The sequence below is a fragment of the Pholcus phalangioides genome, unplaced genomic scaffold (genome assembly GCF_987345545.1).
Source record: "Pholcus phalangioides strain wild (caught in Gottingen) unplaced genomic scaffold, Ppha-v1.0 ptg000015l_1, whole genome shotgun sequence".
NCBI lineage: Eukaryota > Metazoa > Arthropoda > Arachnida > Araneae > Pholcidae > Pholcus > Pholcus phalangioides.
This window is the reverse complement of record NW_028301608.1, coordinates 27593319-27614763: the sequence shown is the minus strand read 5'-3', so window position 1 is coordinate 27614763 and position 21445 is coordinate 27593319. Positions and strand designations below refer to the sequence as shown.

General features: G+C 32.8%; 1 protein-coding gene across 1 annotated transcript in view; it reads left to right on the top strand.

Moving 5' to 3' along the window:
- The window catches only part of Ube4A (Ubiquitination factor E4A), a 43763-nt gene extending 23009 nt beyond the window's left edge, over positions 1 to 20754 (top strand). Inside the window, exons 10-18 of the mRNA XM_089243266.1 lie at positions 342 to 593; positions 1005 to 1261; positions 6388 to 6548; positions 9831 to 10023; positions 12577 to 12690; positions 15198 to 15449; positions 19135 to 19395; positions 19977 to 20134; positions 20462 to 20754. Of these exons, the coding sequence (XP_089099392.1) occupies positions 342 to 593; positions 1005 to 1261; positions 6388 to 6548; positions 9831 to 10023; positions 12577 to 12690; positions 15198 to 15449; positions 19135 to 19395; positions 19977 to 20134; positions 20462 to 20567 (1754 nt within the window). The 3' untranslated portion in view covers positions 20568 to 20754. The remainder of the gene's footprint in view (positions 1 to 341; positions 594 to 1004; positions 1262 to 6387; positions 6549 to 9830; positions 10024 to 12576; positions 12691 to 15197; positions 15450 to 19134; positions 19396 to 19976; positions 20135 to 20461) is intronic.
- Positions 20755 to 21445: the final 691 nt, after the last annotated feature.

The window sequence follows — 21445 nt, the reverse complement described above, 5'->3', positions numbered from 1 at the left end:
AAGTCCAAAATGTGATTTCAAAAGAAAGATGCAACAAAAAAATTTTCATTTCATGTAATTAAAATTTTTATTTGCATGCAAGTTTTTATTTATAAATTTTGAATAAAATGATCTACCATAATCATCTCTTCTGATTGATGTTGCCTTTACAGATAGCCATGTTTTCAGGATTGTAATCTTTCTTAGCTGGTTTTATACTGCATTTGAATTTCTTAAAACCTGACAGAATCTAGGCATTAGTCTTTTGAAAACAATTATATATTCATTTCTAAGCTTCATTAATCAAGTGATATTTGTGATCAATAAAATTCTATATTGTTCTACCCCCCCCCCCCCAAAAGGTTTGTCTTCTGAAACATGTCTAATTCCAAGAGAGGAGAGCATGAAGCCTGAGGATGTGACTTATAATTTCACAACAGAATGTTTTTTTGCTACTCACGCTGCTCTCAGACTAGGGTTCCATGTAGTGCATGAAAAAATGCTTAAAGTAAATCAAGAGTTGGTGCGTGTGCAAAGGATTTATGAAGATGCTCGTCAGCAAAATCCAGATGGAACTGAGCTAGTGAATCGTCTGAAGGAGAGTATGGAAAAGGGTACATATCTATTGACATCTATGTATATTTTTTCGAAACTTTCTAAAATTTCTTTTTGGTAAAATCAATGATTTTGAATTCATTTTTGAAGCAAGCAAAATAACCTCTATCAAATAGGAAAAATCACACAAATAAGATATTTAAGAAATGCAATTGATTATAAATTAAATAACATGATTTTACTATGTAAAACGTTGTTTAGAAAACACTCATCTTATATATGATGGAATTTGTATTCACACCAATTTTATTAAAGTGCATCAATTTCCTTAAATTTGATTCATTACATGACTATTTAAAATTATTTTGTTACATCAAATCAAAACATTACTTCATATCAATTAAATTACTTTGAACATATCCCTGTGAAATACAAATGGTCATATCGGGTTTTTTAAAAATCATTTGCAGGTATGACAAGATTTCTATCATATAGAACTACGTTACAAGTTCCAGAAACGTTAGACTGTTTGTTAAACTTTCATGTAGCTACTGCCACTTGGTTGATCAAATATGCTACAAATCCAGATGACATGAGTGATGATGCGATATCATTCCCATTATCAGAGACTGTTTCGCAAAAACTGTCATGCATTCCAGAATATATCTTAGAAAACATAGCAGACTGTGTAATATTCATGAGACGTTTTAATCCAAAGATACTTGAGGTGAGTAATTAAATTTTTTTTCTCCTTCATTGCGCACATATCTATGTATGTAAAGAAGCATACTTAGAGCTAGGATAGACATTGATGAAGACATTTCATGTAACTTTTAAGCAATGTTGGAAAGTTTGAGTCATTTGAAACTTACTGGTTGGAGAGAAAAGATCCTTTCACATACTAGAAAAGATATAGATATATTGTACATTTCTCAAGTCATAAAAAAACAAATTAATTCCTATGTTTTACATTATAACATAATGTAAACATATGAATATATTATCCATCCACATATTATCCTCCATATATTATCCATCCACATTAGTTATCTGCAGTTATTTCTGGAAAAAAAAGTTAATGTTTCAACATCTGGACAAAAGCAAAATAAACCCAGTGGAAACATCATTCATTAATTGTTTTTCAGTGTGCAGCTCTTTGATTTTAAAAAGAAATAATTTATTTTTCTCATATTTTTGATTAACCCAGTTGCATAACACTTCTGAATTGTTAGACAAATGGGATCCAGCTATGCTAAGCGAGTTTTAACACCATTTTGGACTGAAATTTAATATTATTTAAACACATGGCTCCTTCAGCTAAGGCAGACTAAGGGCTGTGAAACTAAGCACCTAGAGTGAAATTACTTTGTATAAGCTACTAAAAGATCAAATTAGAACAGATATGTAAAACAAATGATGTAAAACAGATATGTAAAACAAATAAGATGAACTGCTGTTCAGAAAATTCTTTTCAACTCTAATGATGTTAATATGTGTAGATGAGAAACTTTCCTTGTTTTGTGTTTTTTGCAATATTAAATTATTTATTTATGAAGGAACTGTTGTCAAACTTTTGATATCTTGCAAAATAAATACCTAAGTTTCTTTAATAAGGACTGACTTATAAGAGACTTTGCATACTCGCACCATCTCTTGAGTGTTATGTAATGTATATGTAATTGTATTTGACTAGAAATATTTTAAGTATCAGATTTAAATTTTACTGCACATAAAAACTTACCAATATTAGCACCAAAGGCAGCTAGAACACATAGCGTGCTATATAAACAACGAAGATAAATTTGAAAGCAATATAACTCAATGCAAAACAAAATGAAATGAAAATTAAATGAAGTTATTAGGGCTAGGATTTTTATGACATAAAAATTGACAGAATATGCTCCATAAAAAATGCATTTATTCCTACAAAAAATTAGAAAAATGCTGTAAAACCTAAGAAAATTCTTTTATAAATAGGTTGACCTTATTTCAAATACAAATACAACGCCACAACAGGCAAACTGCCCAACGAGGTGGCTGACTTAAGAACATCATGGATCCCGAACCATTTTTTGGAGGCCCTACCTAATACTGCTACACCACACATGCACCCTGCCCACACCACCCCCCCCCCCCCGCGGAACCCCCAACAAATCGGTACATGCGGGAATGTGCGTGTACGTGTAGTGAAACCTGACGTGAAGTTTTTTTTTGTTTCTCTGTAATGCCCAACTTCAGCCGACCACCACTGTGGGGTTCGAACCCGGATCCTCGCATCGCGCGAGTCCGTCACTATAACCACTCGACCACTACAGCTTGAGAAAAATACAGGGAATTATAGGAAATGTCAAAAATGATGCCAAAGAGACACTAGTAAAATTGCCTATAGTTGTTCATTTTGCTGAAAAATCTCAAATCATTACTATAAATGATGTCAATGATAAGTAAAATTGCCACTTGTGGGGAATGAAGCTATGAAAGAGAGAGCTTGGGGGAAAAAATCTATCTTTATTGTTATGCTGAAATATGTAAAATAATGCTCCAAAATATAAAACATTCTTAAAATTCTAAAGATAATAAAAATGCCTTAAAATTATTGAAAATCATGAAAATTCCTTAAAATTACTGAAAATCATGAAAATTCCTTAAAATTACTGAAAATCATGAAAATTCCTTAAAATTACTGAAAATCATGAAAATTCCTTAAAATTACTGAAAATCATGAAAATTCCTTAAAATTACTGAAAATCATGAAAAAATACTCTATTGCATAAAAATAGCAAAACGTGCAATATGCATAAAAAAATATGCGAAGTCATAGAAATTTTAGCCTAGTAATTATATTTGGATTACACAACTAAACAGCAAACAGATTCACTTTCTCTTACTGCAGACAAGGCCATCATCAGGGCTATCTTAAGAGCATTATGATCCCTCAGGCCAAGTGATTGGTCTGAGGCTCTACCCGGCAAATTCTCAAAAATTTCAACCAGATCTAGTTTTTGTGAGGCCTGGGGGTCTATTATGCTCATGTCATTATGCCCACGTTTAAGACGTGTTTAGGGTTTGCGGTGCATTGTGGGATAGATTTACGTCACCATCGCTAAAGGTTGATTTTTCTCACATCGTTACTAGCGATTTTCGTTATCATCATCACTACGGGAAACGTTAACTAACGAGAACCGGAGACCAATTGTTATGCTCGCGTTACGGAAATAAACATGGCCACTCGTGCATACATTTTTCGATGAAGGTGAGAGCAACGGAGACAAGTTAGTTAGAATTGGAAATTATTCATTCATTATTAATTTATCAAGTTGTTCGTTATAATGAATAATAATTCTCTGAATTACATTACTTAATTTAGTAACATGATTTAGAGACAGCATTATTGTTTAAAATGTTATCTGTACACATACTGATTGGAAAAAATTATTCATAGTGGTAAATCGTTATAAATTATTATACTCGGTACAAAGATAAATCACTCTACACAACGTTTTTTTTTTTTTTAAATCTTGCATGGAAATGCCTTTATTTTAATCTTAAACTCATCTCAATATAAGAATATTATTTAACTGGTAAATCTCTCTATCGCGATGTTTTCAAGACATTTTGAAATTCGCTCAATATTCTTTTTACATCTCGCTCGAAATCAACGTCAATATATATTTAAACGTCTCCAGATTTTCCCCTTTTTAATTCGTTTAATAACATTGATGTTTTTTAATATCACTGATAGTGTTGAAATAATTGTATTGCTACTTTCTGTGCAGTACACAGAAGTGTAATGCAGTAAACACCATTACACACACACACTATACTCTGCGCACTAAGTACACTATAAAAAATCAAAGTAAATTTTATTAATCAACAAATAAATTTTTTCTAATCCTTGAGTGCATTTTCTGATCGGAGTATAAAAGAAATGTCAACAAAAAAAAAAGTGTAAATTTGATGGCACTTCATTTTCATGCGTGAAACAAGGAAACCAATTGTATAATTAATGATGTAAATAAAAGGTTACTTGTTCTTGATCTTGACTTGATATCAAGACGGTAGATAAATGTTAAAAACATGGTAATATATGATGATATTTTTGCTAGTCATTTTGGAAATTCATAACATCATTGAACTTCAATAGAAAATAATTTTTTAAACTTAATAATTTAGAAAATTTCTCCGCGCCAGTATCATGTCCGTGCATAGCCTATCTTTTTCTCAAATATTTGATGAAAATAAAAAGAATCCGGATGAATTTAAAAAATTCGTTAAAGATGCCACTGACTACAGGAGTGGCATTACATTGCACAAGCATATGAAACTGTTTCACCCTCATGTGTATTACTGCAAGTGAAGAGATTACATAGTGAGGAATCTTGCTCTTTTGAATAATTTCAAAAAATAATCAATCCTTTAGTATAAAATAAGTAAAAATACAATGATTTAAAATAAATCACAACCTGCTCGTTTTCTTTGAAAAAAAAAAAATCTTGGCTGGTGTGAGGGAGACGGTTGTGGAACAAATCATTTGAGTTTCCATTATTTCTTATTGGGATAGTTAGCTTTGATAAACGAGTATTTCAGATTACAAGCACGTTCACTGAACAAATTATGCTTCTAAAACAAAGTTCTGCTGTATTACATAATTTATAATTTTAGTTTCACTCGTTATTCTGATTCTGAAGTTTTTGGAACATGGGATCATATGAGCAAGGCTTGACAATCTCAGATCGCCATGGGGATTAGAAAATCAGCAATATTGCCTAAAATCTATTTAGGACTAATAAATTGGGGCATAATTATGACAATTTATTTATTATTTTTGATTTTATTACATTACTGCTTTTAACATGGGAAGGAATTATTAAGTCCCTTAAAAGTCTAAAAACATAATTTAAGATTTTTTCACTGACCAAAAACCATCTTTGGCTACTAAGAAATTCGGCTGGCACCTAAATAGTTTTTAATTTGTCAAGCCCTGCATATGAGAGTCTCTGTAAATCATTATAATGCATTTGCACTTAGATATAGAGGAAGACAGCTTTTTCTCAACCCAATATATCTAGGAATTATTCTGGATTTTATGCTAAGGTGAACTCAGAAAGAAAATTCATCTGGTCCCCTTTTCATGATGATCTCTACCATCCCATTCATTGGTGGGATGGTAGAGATCATCTCCCGATTTTATACCCAGTTCACCTTGGCATAAAATCCAGAAAATGTTTCCTTGATATACTGGGCTGAGAAAAAGCTATTTATCTCTGTCTCTACCGTCCCACCTGGGAGTCATTTGCTGAAGTTAAGAGAAGCTACTAATGCCTGTACTTTAGCACCTTGCTCCACAGTGAGTGAAATGAGGAAGGCAGGGTCGTGTCTCGAGTGGTGTAGATGATAGCATGTTTTCCCGGTTTGCAAGAGGACCTCGGTTTGAGTCCCAGCAGAGATCCAATGACTTTTCTTTCCAAGTTTATCTTGATATAAAATCTAGAAAATATAAATTTCCTTGATATTGGCACCTAGTTCAATCACTTTGTTCTCATAGATTTTAATTTTATTTAAATTTGGTGCACTCTTTATAGTCTACTATCTGTTTCAGAGGAACTTGAAATTAATATGTTGCCCTCTTTAACAACCAACATACATAGTGGCTCGCAGTGGTCTCTGTTGAGAACAGCAAATTTCTCTTGTTTAATTGATTAGATTTCATTTGGAAGGGATTATGACAATTTTTGTTTTTTTCTTTGTCATTTTGTCCATTTCAATGAAATAGGAATAGAATGTAATAATAGTTTTATTGTGATTATTCATTTGAATTTGATTATACCATGTTGACATGTGTTCTTTGTTTAGATGTTCGCTTATACGTTGGATCATCTCATGACTTTGGTACTAATACTCATGGGTAGCAAGGATCGTGTAAAGAATCCGCATCTCAGAGCTCATCTTGCAGAAATGCTGGAGGCTCTTATGCCTTTCCAAGAAGGGGAGCATCCCACAGTTCCAATGTCGAGGTGAGATTAATATAAAAAAACTGTGCAGCATATATTTTGTGCTATTTTACTTAATTGTTTGTAGTAAAGTTCATTTCAAAATGATCGTAAGGATTTCGTTTTTATCGCATCACTTGGTTTTTATTTCATATTTGTCCAAAATCATTGAATTTCATTGGTTTTATCAACTTGTGGCAAAGATTGATGTATTTTTAATGTAATTCACAATAACATCTTTCTGATAATCTGAAAGATTTTTTTCTAATACAAATCATCCAGCCATTTAGAAAGGATGCAAGTTTCTTTCAAATGAGCCCTGACAGTAAAAGATAACCTTGGTCCGTCAGTCACTGGAAGTAATAGTCAAAAATCACATGTTCTGTGTACATATTGGTGAAATCTAAGAATATGAGAAGATGTAAAAAAATTTGACTTTTATGCGTCCATTATTTTTATGTGCCCATCCTTTAGTAGAATTGCCCTAAAACAATGTGTATAAGGAGTACGTGCAATGATCCCTTAATGAGTGACTCATCCTTTGTTCAATTCTCAAAAAAATAGGAAAAGCTTCTATTGCATTTTGATAATTTTTGTTCGCTTTATAACGAGCTTCCTAATTTTTAACTTGCTATAAATGAATATTTTATGTACCTTTAACACAAGCTCTTTTACAATCACTTGCAAAGCCATATAAGCTGTTCTCGTTATAATAATGTACTTTTTCTGTATTATATTAAATGCTCATAAAAAATTTGCAGGCTATCCATACCTGCCGCCCCCCCCCCCCCACAAAAGGGCCAATGTATTTGGACATCAATAATCAAATAAAAGAAATTTAACTACAGAAACTAATTATGTTGACAAAAAAAAATTTCTATGTTCAAGAAAATGTGATGGGTGAATTGGTGGTGTGTATGGGGTGATGCAAAAATTAATCTTAAAAAAAAGTGGTCATTTGGAGAGGGGGGGGGGATTTTGCTGCATATAAAAAAATAATATTCACTACCATATAGGACAAAAGTCTTCAACCTTTTTCTAGTCTCAAGCACTGCATGTACCCATCATCAAAAGAAGAGCACCTTTGCGGCAAATTTGACATGCAAATGAATGAAATCAGGATAATTTCAATCCTTGAATGTAATTTGTAAAAGTTGTTTAATAGTAACTTTGATCAAGTGCTCGCGAGCATGAAATCGCACAAGAGCATTGAGCATTGTAGTGCTCACTAGTAACAGGTTGAAGAGATGCCTGATATAGGACACACAAGGTTTTCTCTCATTCAATTTTCACTGCTTCAAATACTTTTGTCGTCCTGTATACATGAGCTAATATGTGAACAAAAACGTGGGTGGGGGGGGGGGAGAATCAATGAAAAATGAGAATTAATTTAAGAAATAACTCCAGAATAAATGACAATTTTAACTGATTGAAATGATTTATGATTTGGGACTAATTAAAAATTCAAAGTCAAAATCTGAGTAAAATATCAAAACTAGTGATTAAAAAAAAAAAAATTTGAATCCATGAATAAAATAATCAAAAAAATAATGAGAGAAACTTGAAAAATGAAATACTTAAAATTTATGAAAGACATAATTTCGGGATTTGTGAAAATGTTCAATACTTTTGGTCCTTCCCCCCCCCCCCCTGTTTGATCCAGGCTAGACACGGGATCCCAAAAGTGGTGTCAGAGCTGGAGGGCACAGTGGGTACTAGAGCACTCGTAGCGTTTTTTAACACCATTCTAAACAACCCCACAATTTATTAAGGAATACCCTATATATATATATATATATATATATACATACAGGGTGCATAGGTAACACAGTGTATGACATTTTACTGGCAAACCGTTATTCCTAGAGACATACTTTCAATTAAAAAAAGTATCCAAATAACATGTACTCGGATATGTCATTCATGTTATTAAGATGAAAATGTTAACTTTTTATATGCACATCCTGTGCTCAAAACCTAATTAGAAAGTTGTTGCCCTGTCTCTCCTTATGCCAACTAAAAAAATTCTATATTTCTAAGTGCAATATTCACCAAGATATTAAAAGTGGAGGAAAGTTGGGAAAAAACAATGAAATGTGGGGAAAACTGTTTTACTCGTACAATAATACCTGGTCAGGATTTGCCAATATGCATCTAGATCCAGTGTTTCTCAAACTAGGCAATATCGCCCCCTTAGGAGGATGGATAGGTCCAAGGGGGCGTTAGAAGCTGCGGGTATGACACAGGATCCTATGGGTTTGCTCGAGTTGGGGGGAGGGAACGATGGGGGAAAAATTTCTGAAAAGGGGGCATTGGATTAAAAAATTTGGGAAACTGTGATCTAGATGCATGATTTATGCATCAAAATAGGGTTATTTCTTTGCTTTTCTTTTTCATTAAAAAATACCCCCTTTTCACATTAAAATTTTTAAGCTTAAAATTTAGAGGAGGAAGAAATTCAATCTTCAAAATAATTTATTCAAATACATTGATCCCCATTTTTGCCACTCGGCACCTGTATTGTCTCACCTTAAAAATTGTATGTTAATATCTGTGAATACAGGAGGTTAACCAGTCAAGTGGTTACGACGGCATTTGCCATCACTGATATACGTAATGGTGTTGCCTATGACGGCATTTGCAGACGCGCAGACTTTTCTGTCTTTTTCACATAGATGTGACGAAATAATTTGTCATACATGTGCTGCCATCTCTGTACAGCCATCCTTCTACTTTATTATCTCATCACTAGATGGAGTTGACAATTATATTTCAAGGTCTGAGATTATTATTACTAATATCTTTGTCATGTTGTGCAAAGCTGCATCTGTTTTATTACTCATATATCTTTTAGCAAAGGTTCAACTAGTATGGTTCCACATAAATCCATCAACAGCATTTCTTTTAGTCACAGGACATTACGACCGCCCCTCCCCACTTTTGGGGTGTCATATTAAGTCTCGACACATTCGAGCTATAAAAAAAACAATAAAAAATATTTAATATTTCAAACTTCCAAGAAAAATAAAAAAAAAAAGAGGAAAAGCATGCGCATCTTCAAAAAAAAGTGAGCACTGCGGGTAACGCTCGGAGAAATTAATTGGACAGTTGACTGGTTAATTAATAAATCTAGTTCACTTTACTTTGCTATGTAAAATCATACATTGTCTTATATGTGAGTAAATACAGTAATTGTGGTTTTTGAGTATTGTAAACATTTTTGAGATAAGTTTTTTTACTTTTTAAAAATCATTTACGAGTTTATGCTCATGTATGTTACAATTGTTTTTCCCTCTGTAATTTTAGTATGTACAGGGAGAGGCTGTTCAGCTCGCATCCTTATGTTAATGAGCTGGTACCCACTCTATTGAATGTGTTTGTCAGCATAGAAATGACTGGACAGAGTGTAGCTTTTGAACAAAAGTTCCAGTATCGGCGGCCAATGTATATTGTTTTAGATTACATCTGGAAATTTGACTTGCACAAATCAAAAATGAAGGTATGTTTAAATATATGCAGGAAGAGTTTTATCCAAGACATTTCATGTTTTGGGTATGCATTTGCTTCATGTTTATTTTAAACTCGCTCAAGAAAAATTTACAGTGGTTGTGTTGAAAATAAACCTCACCAAATCAGCATGAGACTATCAGAATTTTTAAAACCATCTTTTATTATTGATAAATATTTTTTGTATGTCCAACATTAGCTCTGACAACCGTTGGCAAATTACTCATAATACTGAAATTTTTGATATAAACCCTCCTCATTGAATTAGGCTTCCATATTATATAGAGGTAATTCTCACAAAATTGGACAAAAGAATGAAAAAATTATAAAAAAATATCAACCACAAAATCCAAAAATTTTTTTAGGGACATGTCTTTACCCTCTGATAAATGAAGTATAGCAAGCAGTGAAGTTTGTTAAAAATTAATGGTAAAAAAAAAATTGTCTCACCATGTTAAGGGATAGACAAATCTGGTGTGTCATTTTGTCTATTTCAGCACTAATTGGATACTTATGCTTTGCATTCGCAACATGTTTACCTATCGTAGATTTGCTGATCTTCATTTTGGACAAGTGCAATACTCTGAAACAATTTTTATTGTCAATTGCATTTTTTTTTTAATTCGCGTTTCTCTTTTTTTTTTTTTTTTGGCAATTTTATAGGGACAAGAGGTTTTTAAATCATGTGTATTTTGCTAGAGCATGAGAGGCGCTATCAAAGCCTTAGCTTTGATAGCGCCTGAAGCTTGAGATGATGAAACATTACTACTACTTAACTGTGCATGCACCTTGTACACATTCCTCTATGGAATTTCTAACAAATCGGTACATGCCGGAGAATGTGTGTTTTGAGTGTATGTGTGACCCTAACATATTTATGTTGCATAGTTGCGCTTGTTTTGTGTTCATATGCTGCCATCTGTTTTTCATTTTCTGAAGTAAAGATGGAAATGCTTGAATTTTTCATGTTCTGTCACTATCCTGTTATAGGTTTGCCTGCTCTCTGCAGAAAGTATGAAACATTACTGCAGCTTGATGTTACAACCAAAAGATCTGAATTTTTTAAAATTTTTATCACCCCTAACTAATAATCAAACCTTCCTTTTGGAAGGTTCAAAATTTTCAACTGGATGCATAGGATGGACCATGAATTATTAATATGCCATCAATAGACTGCTTTGTCTATGGGGCACATAATATCGATTGGTAATGGACAATTCTGGGGTGTGGTGTCACAGAGAATTTTTCTCTAATAGGATTGTTAATAAATGGAATAACTTACTCCCACGCGGGGATAGTAAATTCTAACAAAATTGACATGTTAAAAATAAATATGATAAACATGTTGGGTAAATCTAAGCTGTTTCTACTCGGATAAGACAACCATAAATATTTTTTATGGCCATTGTATTATATTTTATCATGTATATGTAGTTTTTAGTTTTCATAATTGCAGTTTTAATTGGGTTGCTGTATTTAGAAATATGTGACATCCATATTCGTTATGGGAATCTTTTTCTCAGCCACCTTGTTGGGCATTTGGCTGTTTTGGCCTTGCATTTGTATTTGGTCACCAGATACATTTTTATGTTTTGCAACACTGATCAAAAACTAAGCATGTTGAAAACGTGCTTTTCAGAAATGATGTTCTCTGAAGTGAAAATAATTTTTAATTATGTATTTCTTACGAAAAAAAAGTAGCCAGGAGGGCATTTAATAAAAACACTCACCTATTTTTTCCTGAATAAATCTAACTTGTGAATAAATTTGCAATTCCAATTGATTTGAAAGGAAGGTCAAGTGATGACTACGCTCTTCTTAACCTTTTCAAAACAAAATTTGATACATAGTAACTGGTATTGTAAGACTTGAACCAATGTTTTCCAAATGTCACAAATGAAAAAAAAGGTGGGAAAATTTTTTACTTGGATATAAACTATTAATAAAAAAAATATTTAAAATAATTATGTATAAAAGGTGAAAATGAAAGTATACTGGTCCTAAAAATATATGTTATTGAAAATAAGGATAAATTTTTATTTTAATGTAGAACGTTATAATTTTAAAGTTTGAAAAAAAAATGGGCTTGGGACAGAGAGCCAGGAGGACATTGCCTTGAGAAATGAAAATTTGTTGGAGCAAATTTTATAAACTTATTGTTGAAAAAATTAAAAAAACAGAGTAACAACTTTTCAGGAACTGGAACATAAATAGAAAGTGACTAAAAAAAGTTTTGTGTTAAATATATTTAATATAAACTGCTGGGGAATTCACCCATATACTCATATACATGTGATACAATATTCCCCCCCCACCCTTTCAAATTTCTATTTAAAGAGGTGTTACAGGAGAAAATGTTCAGTGAAAACACTATTGAATTAAAATTGGAAATGTACAAATTGTGGCCAAATACATCAAACTTTCACCCTTTTCTTTTTCTGTAAAATATTTTGGTTTCATCTCATTTTCAATTTCACATATGTATCAATATCTTAATATAGTATTTGACTGGTAATAATTTTCCTTGTGTTTTTTCTTTTTTAAGATTCTTGCAGAAGATGCAGAGAAGAACATAGAATCTTCTCATCCACCATTATTTCTTCATTTTATCAACCTTCTAATAAACGATGCAATATTTCTTCTGGATGAAGCATTATCAGTACGTATCATTTTGTCTAACAAACAAGAGTATCAATTTTTTTTTCCTTCGTAATGAAAAAAAAAAAATCTGCTATATTAATGTTAAAAGGTAAAACTGCTAATAAATGCAACTTTCAATTAGTGCACCAGTATTCATTTTGTGTTAGGTATTATCTATCACATCACATCATTCTGTTTGGAATTGGCTTTAACCCTCAGAATGCTCCGATCATCCGCAGATGATCAGCGCAGTAGCCTGCTCAATCATCCTGTGATGATCTGAATTTTTCCTTTTTAATATGAAGTTCTTAAAATGATGTATACATGGCGTATTCATATATATTCTAGTTTTTTTCTTTTAATTTATCAATTTTTCAATGGATTTGCTTGTACTATATAGGATGGTTGTACATTGTTGAGTAGTGGTAGAGTGCCTGCCTGCTGCCACCAATCACTGTCTTGTCTGTGATTGTGGATTTGAATCCAGATTATCTGTTTATATCGCATCTTTTTTTTTATTACATTATACCGTGAAAACTGTATGAAATGGAATGTCAAGAGACAAATAATATTCCGTTTTATAAAAGTGCACATGCACCAGTGGCAGCTCGTTGTTCAGATATTTTAGGGGGATGGTGCAGATTCTCTAAAATATACTGCCATCTATCGATGAAAATATATAGTCAAGTATATCTATTTACAATAAGTATAGTATTGCACTGTGTTGAAAACCTTTTATATTTGTTTATCAAATTATTTTTCACATTATCTGTATATCTATGTAGCACAAAAATAATAATGCTCTATCAATGTGGCATCAATGTAAATAGTTTGGGCAATGAGCTTAATCAATATATCTTAACAACATTGAAAATCATCATTCTATTTTAGCATTTGCCATCGGCAATGGTTTTTTGTTAATTGTGAAAATTCATATTCTTCCAATATTATATTCTGATTTATAAAGGGTGCAGAAAAGTCTGATAAAGTTATAAAATACAACCTCTGACAAAGTTCGGTGAATAGTCCTGTAACATTAATGTAGATGAAATGTTAACAAAAGTTACCTTACTGTCCTTCGAAATAGTCACCTCCCATTACTATGAAACCCTGAGATCTCCTATACATGTCCTGGAAACTTTGCAAGAAGTCTTCTTTTGGGATGGAGTTCAAAAGCCTCGTCACGTTTCGTTGGATGTCAGGAATATCGTCAAATCTCTTTCCTTTCAAAGCGAGTTTGAGTCGTGGAAATAGGAAGAAGTCTGGAGGATTGAGATCTGGCAAGTATGGTGGATGTTCAATTTGCACCACCCCCTTTTTTTGCCAGGAACTGTTTGATGATATTGGCTGTGTGAGGGCGAGCATTGTCGTGAACAAGAAACCATGAACCTTGTTGTGCGTACCGAGGTTGTACCCTGCATAGATGTTTCATGAAACTGGTCAAAATTTCAATGTACCTTGCAGCATTTATCGTCGTTCCCTCAGGTACTTTAAATTGATCTTTTGTTCGTTCATTTTCCTGTTCTCAGTTAAGAACCAATGCACTAAACAAGCACTTTGTAAAGCAAGTCTTTCACGGAACACAAACGACACTCAACTGAACAACGTAGGTGGCAGATGGTCAACATCTGCCGCTACGTATGTGCAGTGTTTTGCTTCGCCGGTGTTCCAGATCGGCCGCTCTGACTTCATTCACTGAACTTTATTGTCAGAGGTTGTATTTAGATTTTTATTAAAATATATTCTAATGTAAAAGATTCAACACAGATTTAAAAGATAGAAGTTAAATGGCAGCATCATTATCCAGGGTGCGCGGCCAAAATTAACCTAATAACCTGAGTTAACTATCCCCCCTTTTCTCATATTTCTACTACTAAAGGGTATCTCATATCGGTGCAGGATGGAAAGAATACAAAACACTCTCCATAGAAAAAAAAACCTTGACCATTTGATCCATATTTTAATAGACACTTTATCGGTGCTTCCGAAAATATTTTACTAATTTATCAAATTCATTTGAATTAAATTAATGATGAAATTTTCAAGGGGGATGAATGCCTACGCTCCTCCTTCACGAGTTGCCTTTCACACACATAAAAGCATTAATCAACGAAGGGACTATTTTTTGATTCTGTCAAATACAGGTTTCTATCTCATACTGTGTCTGTCTTAGATAGGTTTCTCTATTAACAACCTGAATTTAAATGCCATCTATGTTTTGCAAAACACCGCTGAAATTTTTTTTTTATGCTGCTGCTTTGAGAGTATTTGTTGGAATATTCCTCGCAGCCTAGGGGTTAAAGAAGTAAAACTGTCTGATCATTCTTGATTTAGTTTTTCCATTCATAAAATGATCAAGTATAACAAAAATAATAAAATAAAATTTTTTGTGCTCTTATATTGTTTACTTATTTGCATTCTGATAACAGCAGAGTCCAAGTCTGTACTTTCTTGTTTCTGCCATAGTATATTGTTTCCTTCAACAGAGTTTTGGTGTTTAATAGTTTTTTTTCATACTATTTTCAGTACATGAGCAAACTAAGGGAGTTGCAAATAGCTAGGGACTCTGGGCAATGGAGTTCGATGTCACAAGATCAGCTCCAACAGCAAGAAGCAAATTTCCAACACATGGGCTTGCTGGCAAAGTTCCATAATGTCATGAGCAACGAAACTATCAACACAATTCAGTGGCTCACAACTGAGATTAAATCTATTTTCTGTCATCCTACAATTGTGGAAAGGATAACAGCCATGTTGAACTATTTCTTGCTACATCTAGTAAGCACATCTTTGAAATTCCTCAAGTTATCTCAGTTTTGAAGTGGAAGAAATATTTTTTTTGTACACGGGTTGAATTTATACAAATACTTAAATTTACTTTTTTTTTAGTTTTTGATTTGAGTATATAAAGTGAATTTACATTATTACAATCATAAGCTTCAACTTTAAATTGTATTTTTCTTTGAATTTCAATTTTGCATGATTCGTATTGATATACAGTGCACTCAGCTTATTGTGATAACATCGGGACTCTGGGATTTCTGATAAAAATAAGTGATTGATAACTATAGCCAAACAGAATTCTGATTGTAATTATTATGACTAGAGCCCGGAAGTTCAGGCAAAATGCCATAAATGTCATTTTTTGCCTATTTTCAAATTTTTTTGGTAAAAATGCCTTTTTGAAATTTTTGTGTCATAACTGTGTGCCTATTTTAACAGTTTTAAGTTTATTAGTGAATTTCCGCGCCCATAATCTGCAAAACTTTTATTGATATTTTGGGCACTGAAATCTTAAAACTTCAAAAGAATTGTTCTTTTTAAAATTTTTTAACTCTCAGTATTAGTTATCAGAAATCCTGTCCCCCTTCTAGCCCCAATTGGACGCAACAAAGTGGTCTGAGAGATTGGTTTTTCAATGCATTAACTTTGCTTTGGCCAGATGGTGTTAGGCATGAATGATTTTGTTTCAGATGAATGCTTCCTGGTTAGAAAAGCAGAGGAAAATTATAAATTTTTCCCCACAGGGTTCATATAATATGTCTCGCTCAGGCATTGGACAGCGTTGTATGCGTACAGCGGACAGATTTTCCCAAGAGGTCTTGAATTGATGTTATGGCTCACCCAAGGCTGGGTAGGAGCAGACAGGACTCTGGGGCCCATGCTGTTTTGATTTTATTTTTTGCACCATAAATGCATTGCAAACAACCATGACTATTTATTAAACATACATATCTAGAATTTGATTAAATTGACAAAAGTCACCCTCGGGGTGTGTAGATATGGCCACACACAGGGCCCTGCATTTGAAGTAGTCCCGCATATGTGGTAATACAGTATAAAAAAAAAAGTTTTTTTTTACAAAAATAGTACAAGATAGCCATGTTTTAACTATAGAAATGTTAATGATTTTTCCAAATAATGCAACAAATAAACAAGAATTATTTGCAACTTGGAGCCCCACAGGTCATTTTCTATACTGACTCCCCATTTGGTAATGGTGGCCCTGGAATTTGCATAATCCTGAGGGTCTACTAACATTTTATTTTGGACTTGAAATCAATTTATCTCTGATAATGCAGTATTACTAAAACAATAGACTGATTAAGTGCAACCGATTTTTCAGCTAGTTTTTGGAGTTTCAATACCTTTGTTTTTAGTTATTTTTTCTTTCTAAAAATTATAAATGCCTTTTCTTAGTGCCTATTTCGACCATTTTTAGTGCCTAAACTTCCGGGATATAATTATGACCATGTCCTGTTTGGTCAAACAGGCTGTGTAAAAGCAGGGCAATTCTATTTTTCTTTCCCATATAACTGTTTACAAAATCAAGTCATTTTACTTTTCATATTGTTCAGAAACTGGGTATTTTTCTTTCAAGCTATAACATCCTGCATTATTTAATTATTATTCAGCAATTGTGAGGAGTTGGAATGGACCTGTTTCTAATATATATTGCAAATTATGATTTTTTTTAAATATGAGTTTTGCCTTCCATATCTTGATCCTTTCATATCTTATATCTTGAGACATTCTTTCATCTGAATAACTGTAAAAATGTGGACAACTGAAAGGAACTGAAGAAAGGTTTTTACCTTATATTTGCCTCCACTATTGGCACAAGCAGCTGCAGGCATACAAAATGTTTGTAAAAAAAGGAAGTGGATACACCCTTTTGCATAGTTTTGCAGGTTGATAACGATAACTTATGGGAAGAAAAAATAAGCTTAGGTTCAACCTTAGCTTCGAAATGCACAACAAAAACTTTCCATGGGGGAAAAAGATACACTGAATGCCTGACTGATTCCCATTAATAGTGTGAATGAGTCACACCCTGTTGTTAACAAAATAATGCAATGGCACATCCTCTAGCAGTTTTGTTTTTGCTTTTTAAAAAAAATTCTTTGAATTTGAGCTTAACACATTGGTGAACTTTTTCGTGTGACCTATTCTACTAATAACTATGACAATAAATACAGGGTTTATTGTATGTGTCATAAGAGCATTTTTCTATCAGTACTTTTGATTTCTTGTAATGAATATAGAATCAAACACTTTTTTTCTTTGCTCTCTTTTGGCTGAGGCCTGTCTTTACGTTTTATATTCAGAAAAAGCCTCTTGAAGTCTTCTGTATCAAACAGTTTTGTCTACAGTATCAACGAATTGTTTCCCTTGACGCCTAGATGAATTTAAAAAAAAAACCATGGGATCGTTTTTAGCCAGTAGGCATCCTCAAATAGAAAATATCTTTAGGTGGGGCTCTTGATAACATTACTCTGTGGTGCGTTTTTACATGTGGTAGGATATGTCGGCAGTTGCCCATTAATCTTTAATTTTCGTTTTGAAAATTAACTAAAAAATTTTAAAATGGAAAGGGAAAAAAATTAATTTTAAATTGCCTATTCGATTATAATTGATTTTGAGTGGCATTGCGAGTACATTTAAATAAATGATTAAAAATTAAATTGCAGAACTGTAATGTTGATTCAAGTTTTTCAATGACTGTTTGATTTAATTTTTAATATGCTTATGTCACAGAGAGCCCACAACATATGACTGTCAACCATTGCTTGGTTTTCTATCTGTTAAACATACTAACATTAACAGAGTTCAAGAAGTCATGAATTTTTATTGATAAGTTCAATTTTAGTATCTATACTAAGCTGCAGCTATATCTCCAGGAATTAGGAACATAAATTCTTGCAATCTTTTATCAGGACGACTCCTTGAATTCACTTCAGAGCAGGGGCGTACACAGGATCAACCTTTAAAGGGGGCACAAAAATTTCTTTCCTAAGAAATTTTGAGTTACCATTCTTCAAAAACATTTAAATTAACGAAATTGGTTAATATAGCATACAAAAGGTATTTTCTTTCGATATTTTTTTTTGGTCAGCTGGGGTGCCACAGTTCCCCTAAGCAACCCCCTTGCATACACCTCTGCTTCAGAGCTTACTTCAAGAGAATTTGTTTTTAACATCAGATTTAGGTATTTTCTGCATCCCTAAAAGAAGGAAAACCTTACTTGGGTTCGGTGCAGGCTTTATTTTAGGTCTGCATTATTCATATTATTGGAATGAGCACTTCAGATATCATCCAATATGTATTTCACCTTTTTCTTAAAATCTCAATGTCAGTTATATGGAAAAAAAATATTGTGGTTCATTGAATTTATTAATGACAGAGTTTGACTGTATATAGACTTATTTTACAGCTGCACATAATCAACCAATTCACTGCAATATGATTTTAAACAATTATAATTTTTATTTCGAATCCTATACTTAATTTATATAGTGCATTAATTGTGATTCTCTTTTTTTTTTGGAACTTTAGACAAATATTTTGATTTTCTGACTTTAACACCTTTAGAAAAGAGAAATTGCTCATATGAACTTTAAGTGCGATAGTTTTATTATGTTAGTTTTTTTATAACTATTGTGAATTCTATTTTTTAATTTAGGTTGGCCCTCAAAAGAAGAACCTGAAAGTAAAAGATTTGAAAGAATACGAGTTTAAACCACAAGAGCTAGTGAGGGACATTTGTCGTATATACTATAATTTAGGTTCTGGTCATGAACAATCTGAATGTTTCTGTTTGGCAGTGTCTAAAGATGGTCGTTCGTATAGCCCAGATTTATTTCCTCAAGCGCAGAGCGTTTTGATAAAAATTGGTCAAAGTATCTTAGCGACTCACTTGGATGAAATTGCTCAAACTGTGAAGGTAAATAGTTTTCATACTCATTGGTTAACATTCCATCACAGGGAATTTACTCAGCACAAGTGTCAAGAAAAATCAGAAGCCATTCATTAATAATGACTATGCATTATCTGACGTTCTATTATAACAACTGATATAAGTCCCAAATGTTTACCTATTTATGCCATGTTATTTTTTTATAAAACATGACCTAAAAAAGCCATTTAATACAGTACGATGGCATTGTGTTTACAGCATGGTTAAGTGTGTCTGACCTTTGGTATTGGGAAATTAGTTACATAATTACATGCATGCAGTTAATTTATTACAATTTGGTTTTATAATCCAATGCATTTTCATTGCAACTGCTTGCATTATAACAAAATCGTATAATTTTTTAGTCTTTTCAAATATGTAATTGCTTTAAGGAACTCCTTTTTTTTCGAATTTCTGAAATTATGACCTCCCAGTATAAGTTTTCAGTGGAATGATGGGAGTGGTGGTTTACTTCTACTGTATTAGCAATTTTGAAAATGTCAGTGGGTTGGACTGTTTGAGCTCATATTTGCCTTTGATTCATACTTGAATGTTTTTTTTCTTTCTAGCACCTTGCATTAAAACAGCAGAGGGAAGAAGAAATGTTAACAGAGGCACCTGATGAATTCTTAGATCCTATCATGAACACAATAATGAAGGATCCAGTTAGACTGCCATCATCAGGTGTCGTCGTTGACAGGCCAACAATTGCACGTCATTTACTAAGGTGAGATTTATATATATTTTCCACTTTGTGCATGAAAACTACTGAGAACAGAAGTTTTTTATTCACTGTTGTATATTGGATTTATCATAATTTTTCATGACTCTAATTGCAATGGGTTTTATTTTGTCTTAGCTTATCTATTACGGTATTTGAGTGTATTAAAATACAATTCACAATTTCTGCAGTTTATGTCACAGTTTTGCTTATTTTTTTTCCCAATTGCTGGAATCATTTCATGAATATGTGAACACACATGATGTTCAAAACTAGTTTTGTACTAATGCCTATAGAAATAAGTTGACATTCAATTCTTTTTTGTGTATGCAGTGATCAAACAGATCCCTTCAACCGGAGCCCACTTACAATGGACATGGTCATACCAGACATAGAAATGAAAGAACGTATTCGGCAATGGATGGCTGAAAGGACATAATGAGAGAAATCATTTCGGCTCTTCTATTTCCTCTTTTTCTCATTCTTGTTTACGACTTTTGTGCATTTGTAATAATTGGACTTTTGTTTTCGAGCAAGATGAAATCTTGATTTTACTGTGGATACGCCTAATTTTACATGTCGTGTTTCGAAATCATTGTTAAAATTAAAAAAAAGTCAAAGTTGTCTCTTCCTGTAATTGGACTTTTTTTTCACTTCTTATTAGAATCATTGTTATATGATTAGTGATTTTCATTATATTTCAACATTTATGAGCTGAAAAGTATGATTAATTCACATGTACTGAATCTTCATACCTTCATTCTGTAAGGAAATCTGTAGATCAGGGCTGGACAAGTGCCAGGTCGACATGCTGACTAAAAATTTCTATTGGCGTTACAAATATATATTTTTTTGTGTGGTTACTAAATTGCAGGATAAGAGCAGTGCAAAATGTTTGCAATTTATAGCAGCATATCTCACAACATGAAAGGTTACCATACCCTGAAAAAGTCAAAAGCAATATTATTTTGGACCTTTTTCTTTGGGAAGAAAAATTTTTGCACCTTAAATTTTTTACGAGCTTAGATTTTTTTGCGATTTGTCCAGCCCTACTCTAGATATTAGTGAGATTGTCCTGATAAAGGTCCAATGTATGCCTTCAACCTTTGACACAACACTGGCCATATTTGACATGTTAATGAAGCTTATGGGCCACTAATCTGTTACATGCATGTTATCAAAGAGTTCCGCAGGCATTGAAGACCCTTCTCATAGAACTATTTCTCCTGTGTGCTCACCTTTCCAGGACAGAATGTCCCCAGAATAATGCTCTACAAATATATCATTACACATTAGGAAGATTACGTAGATAATTAT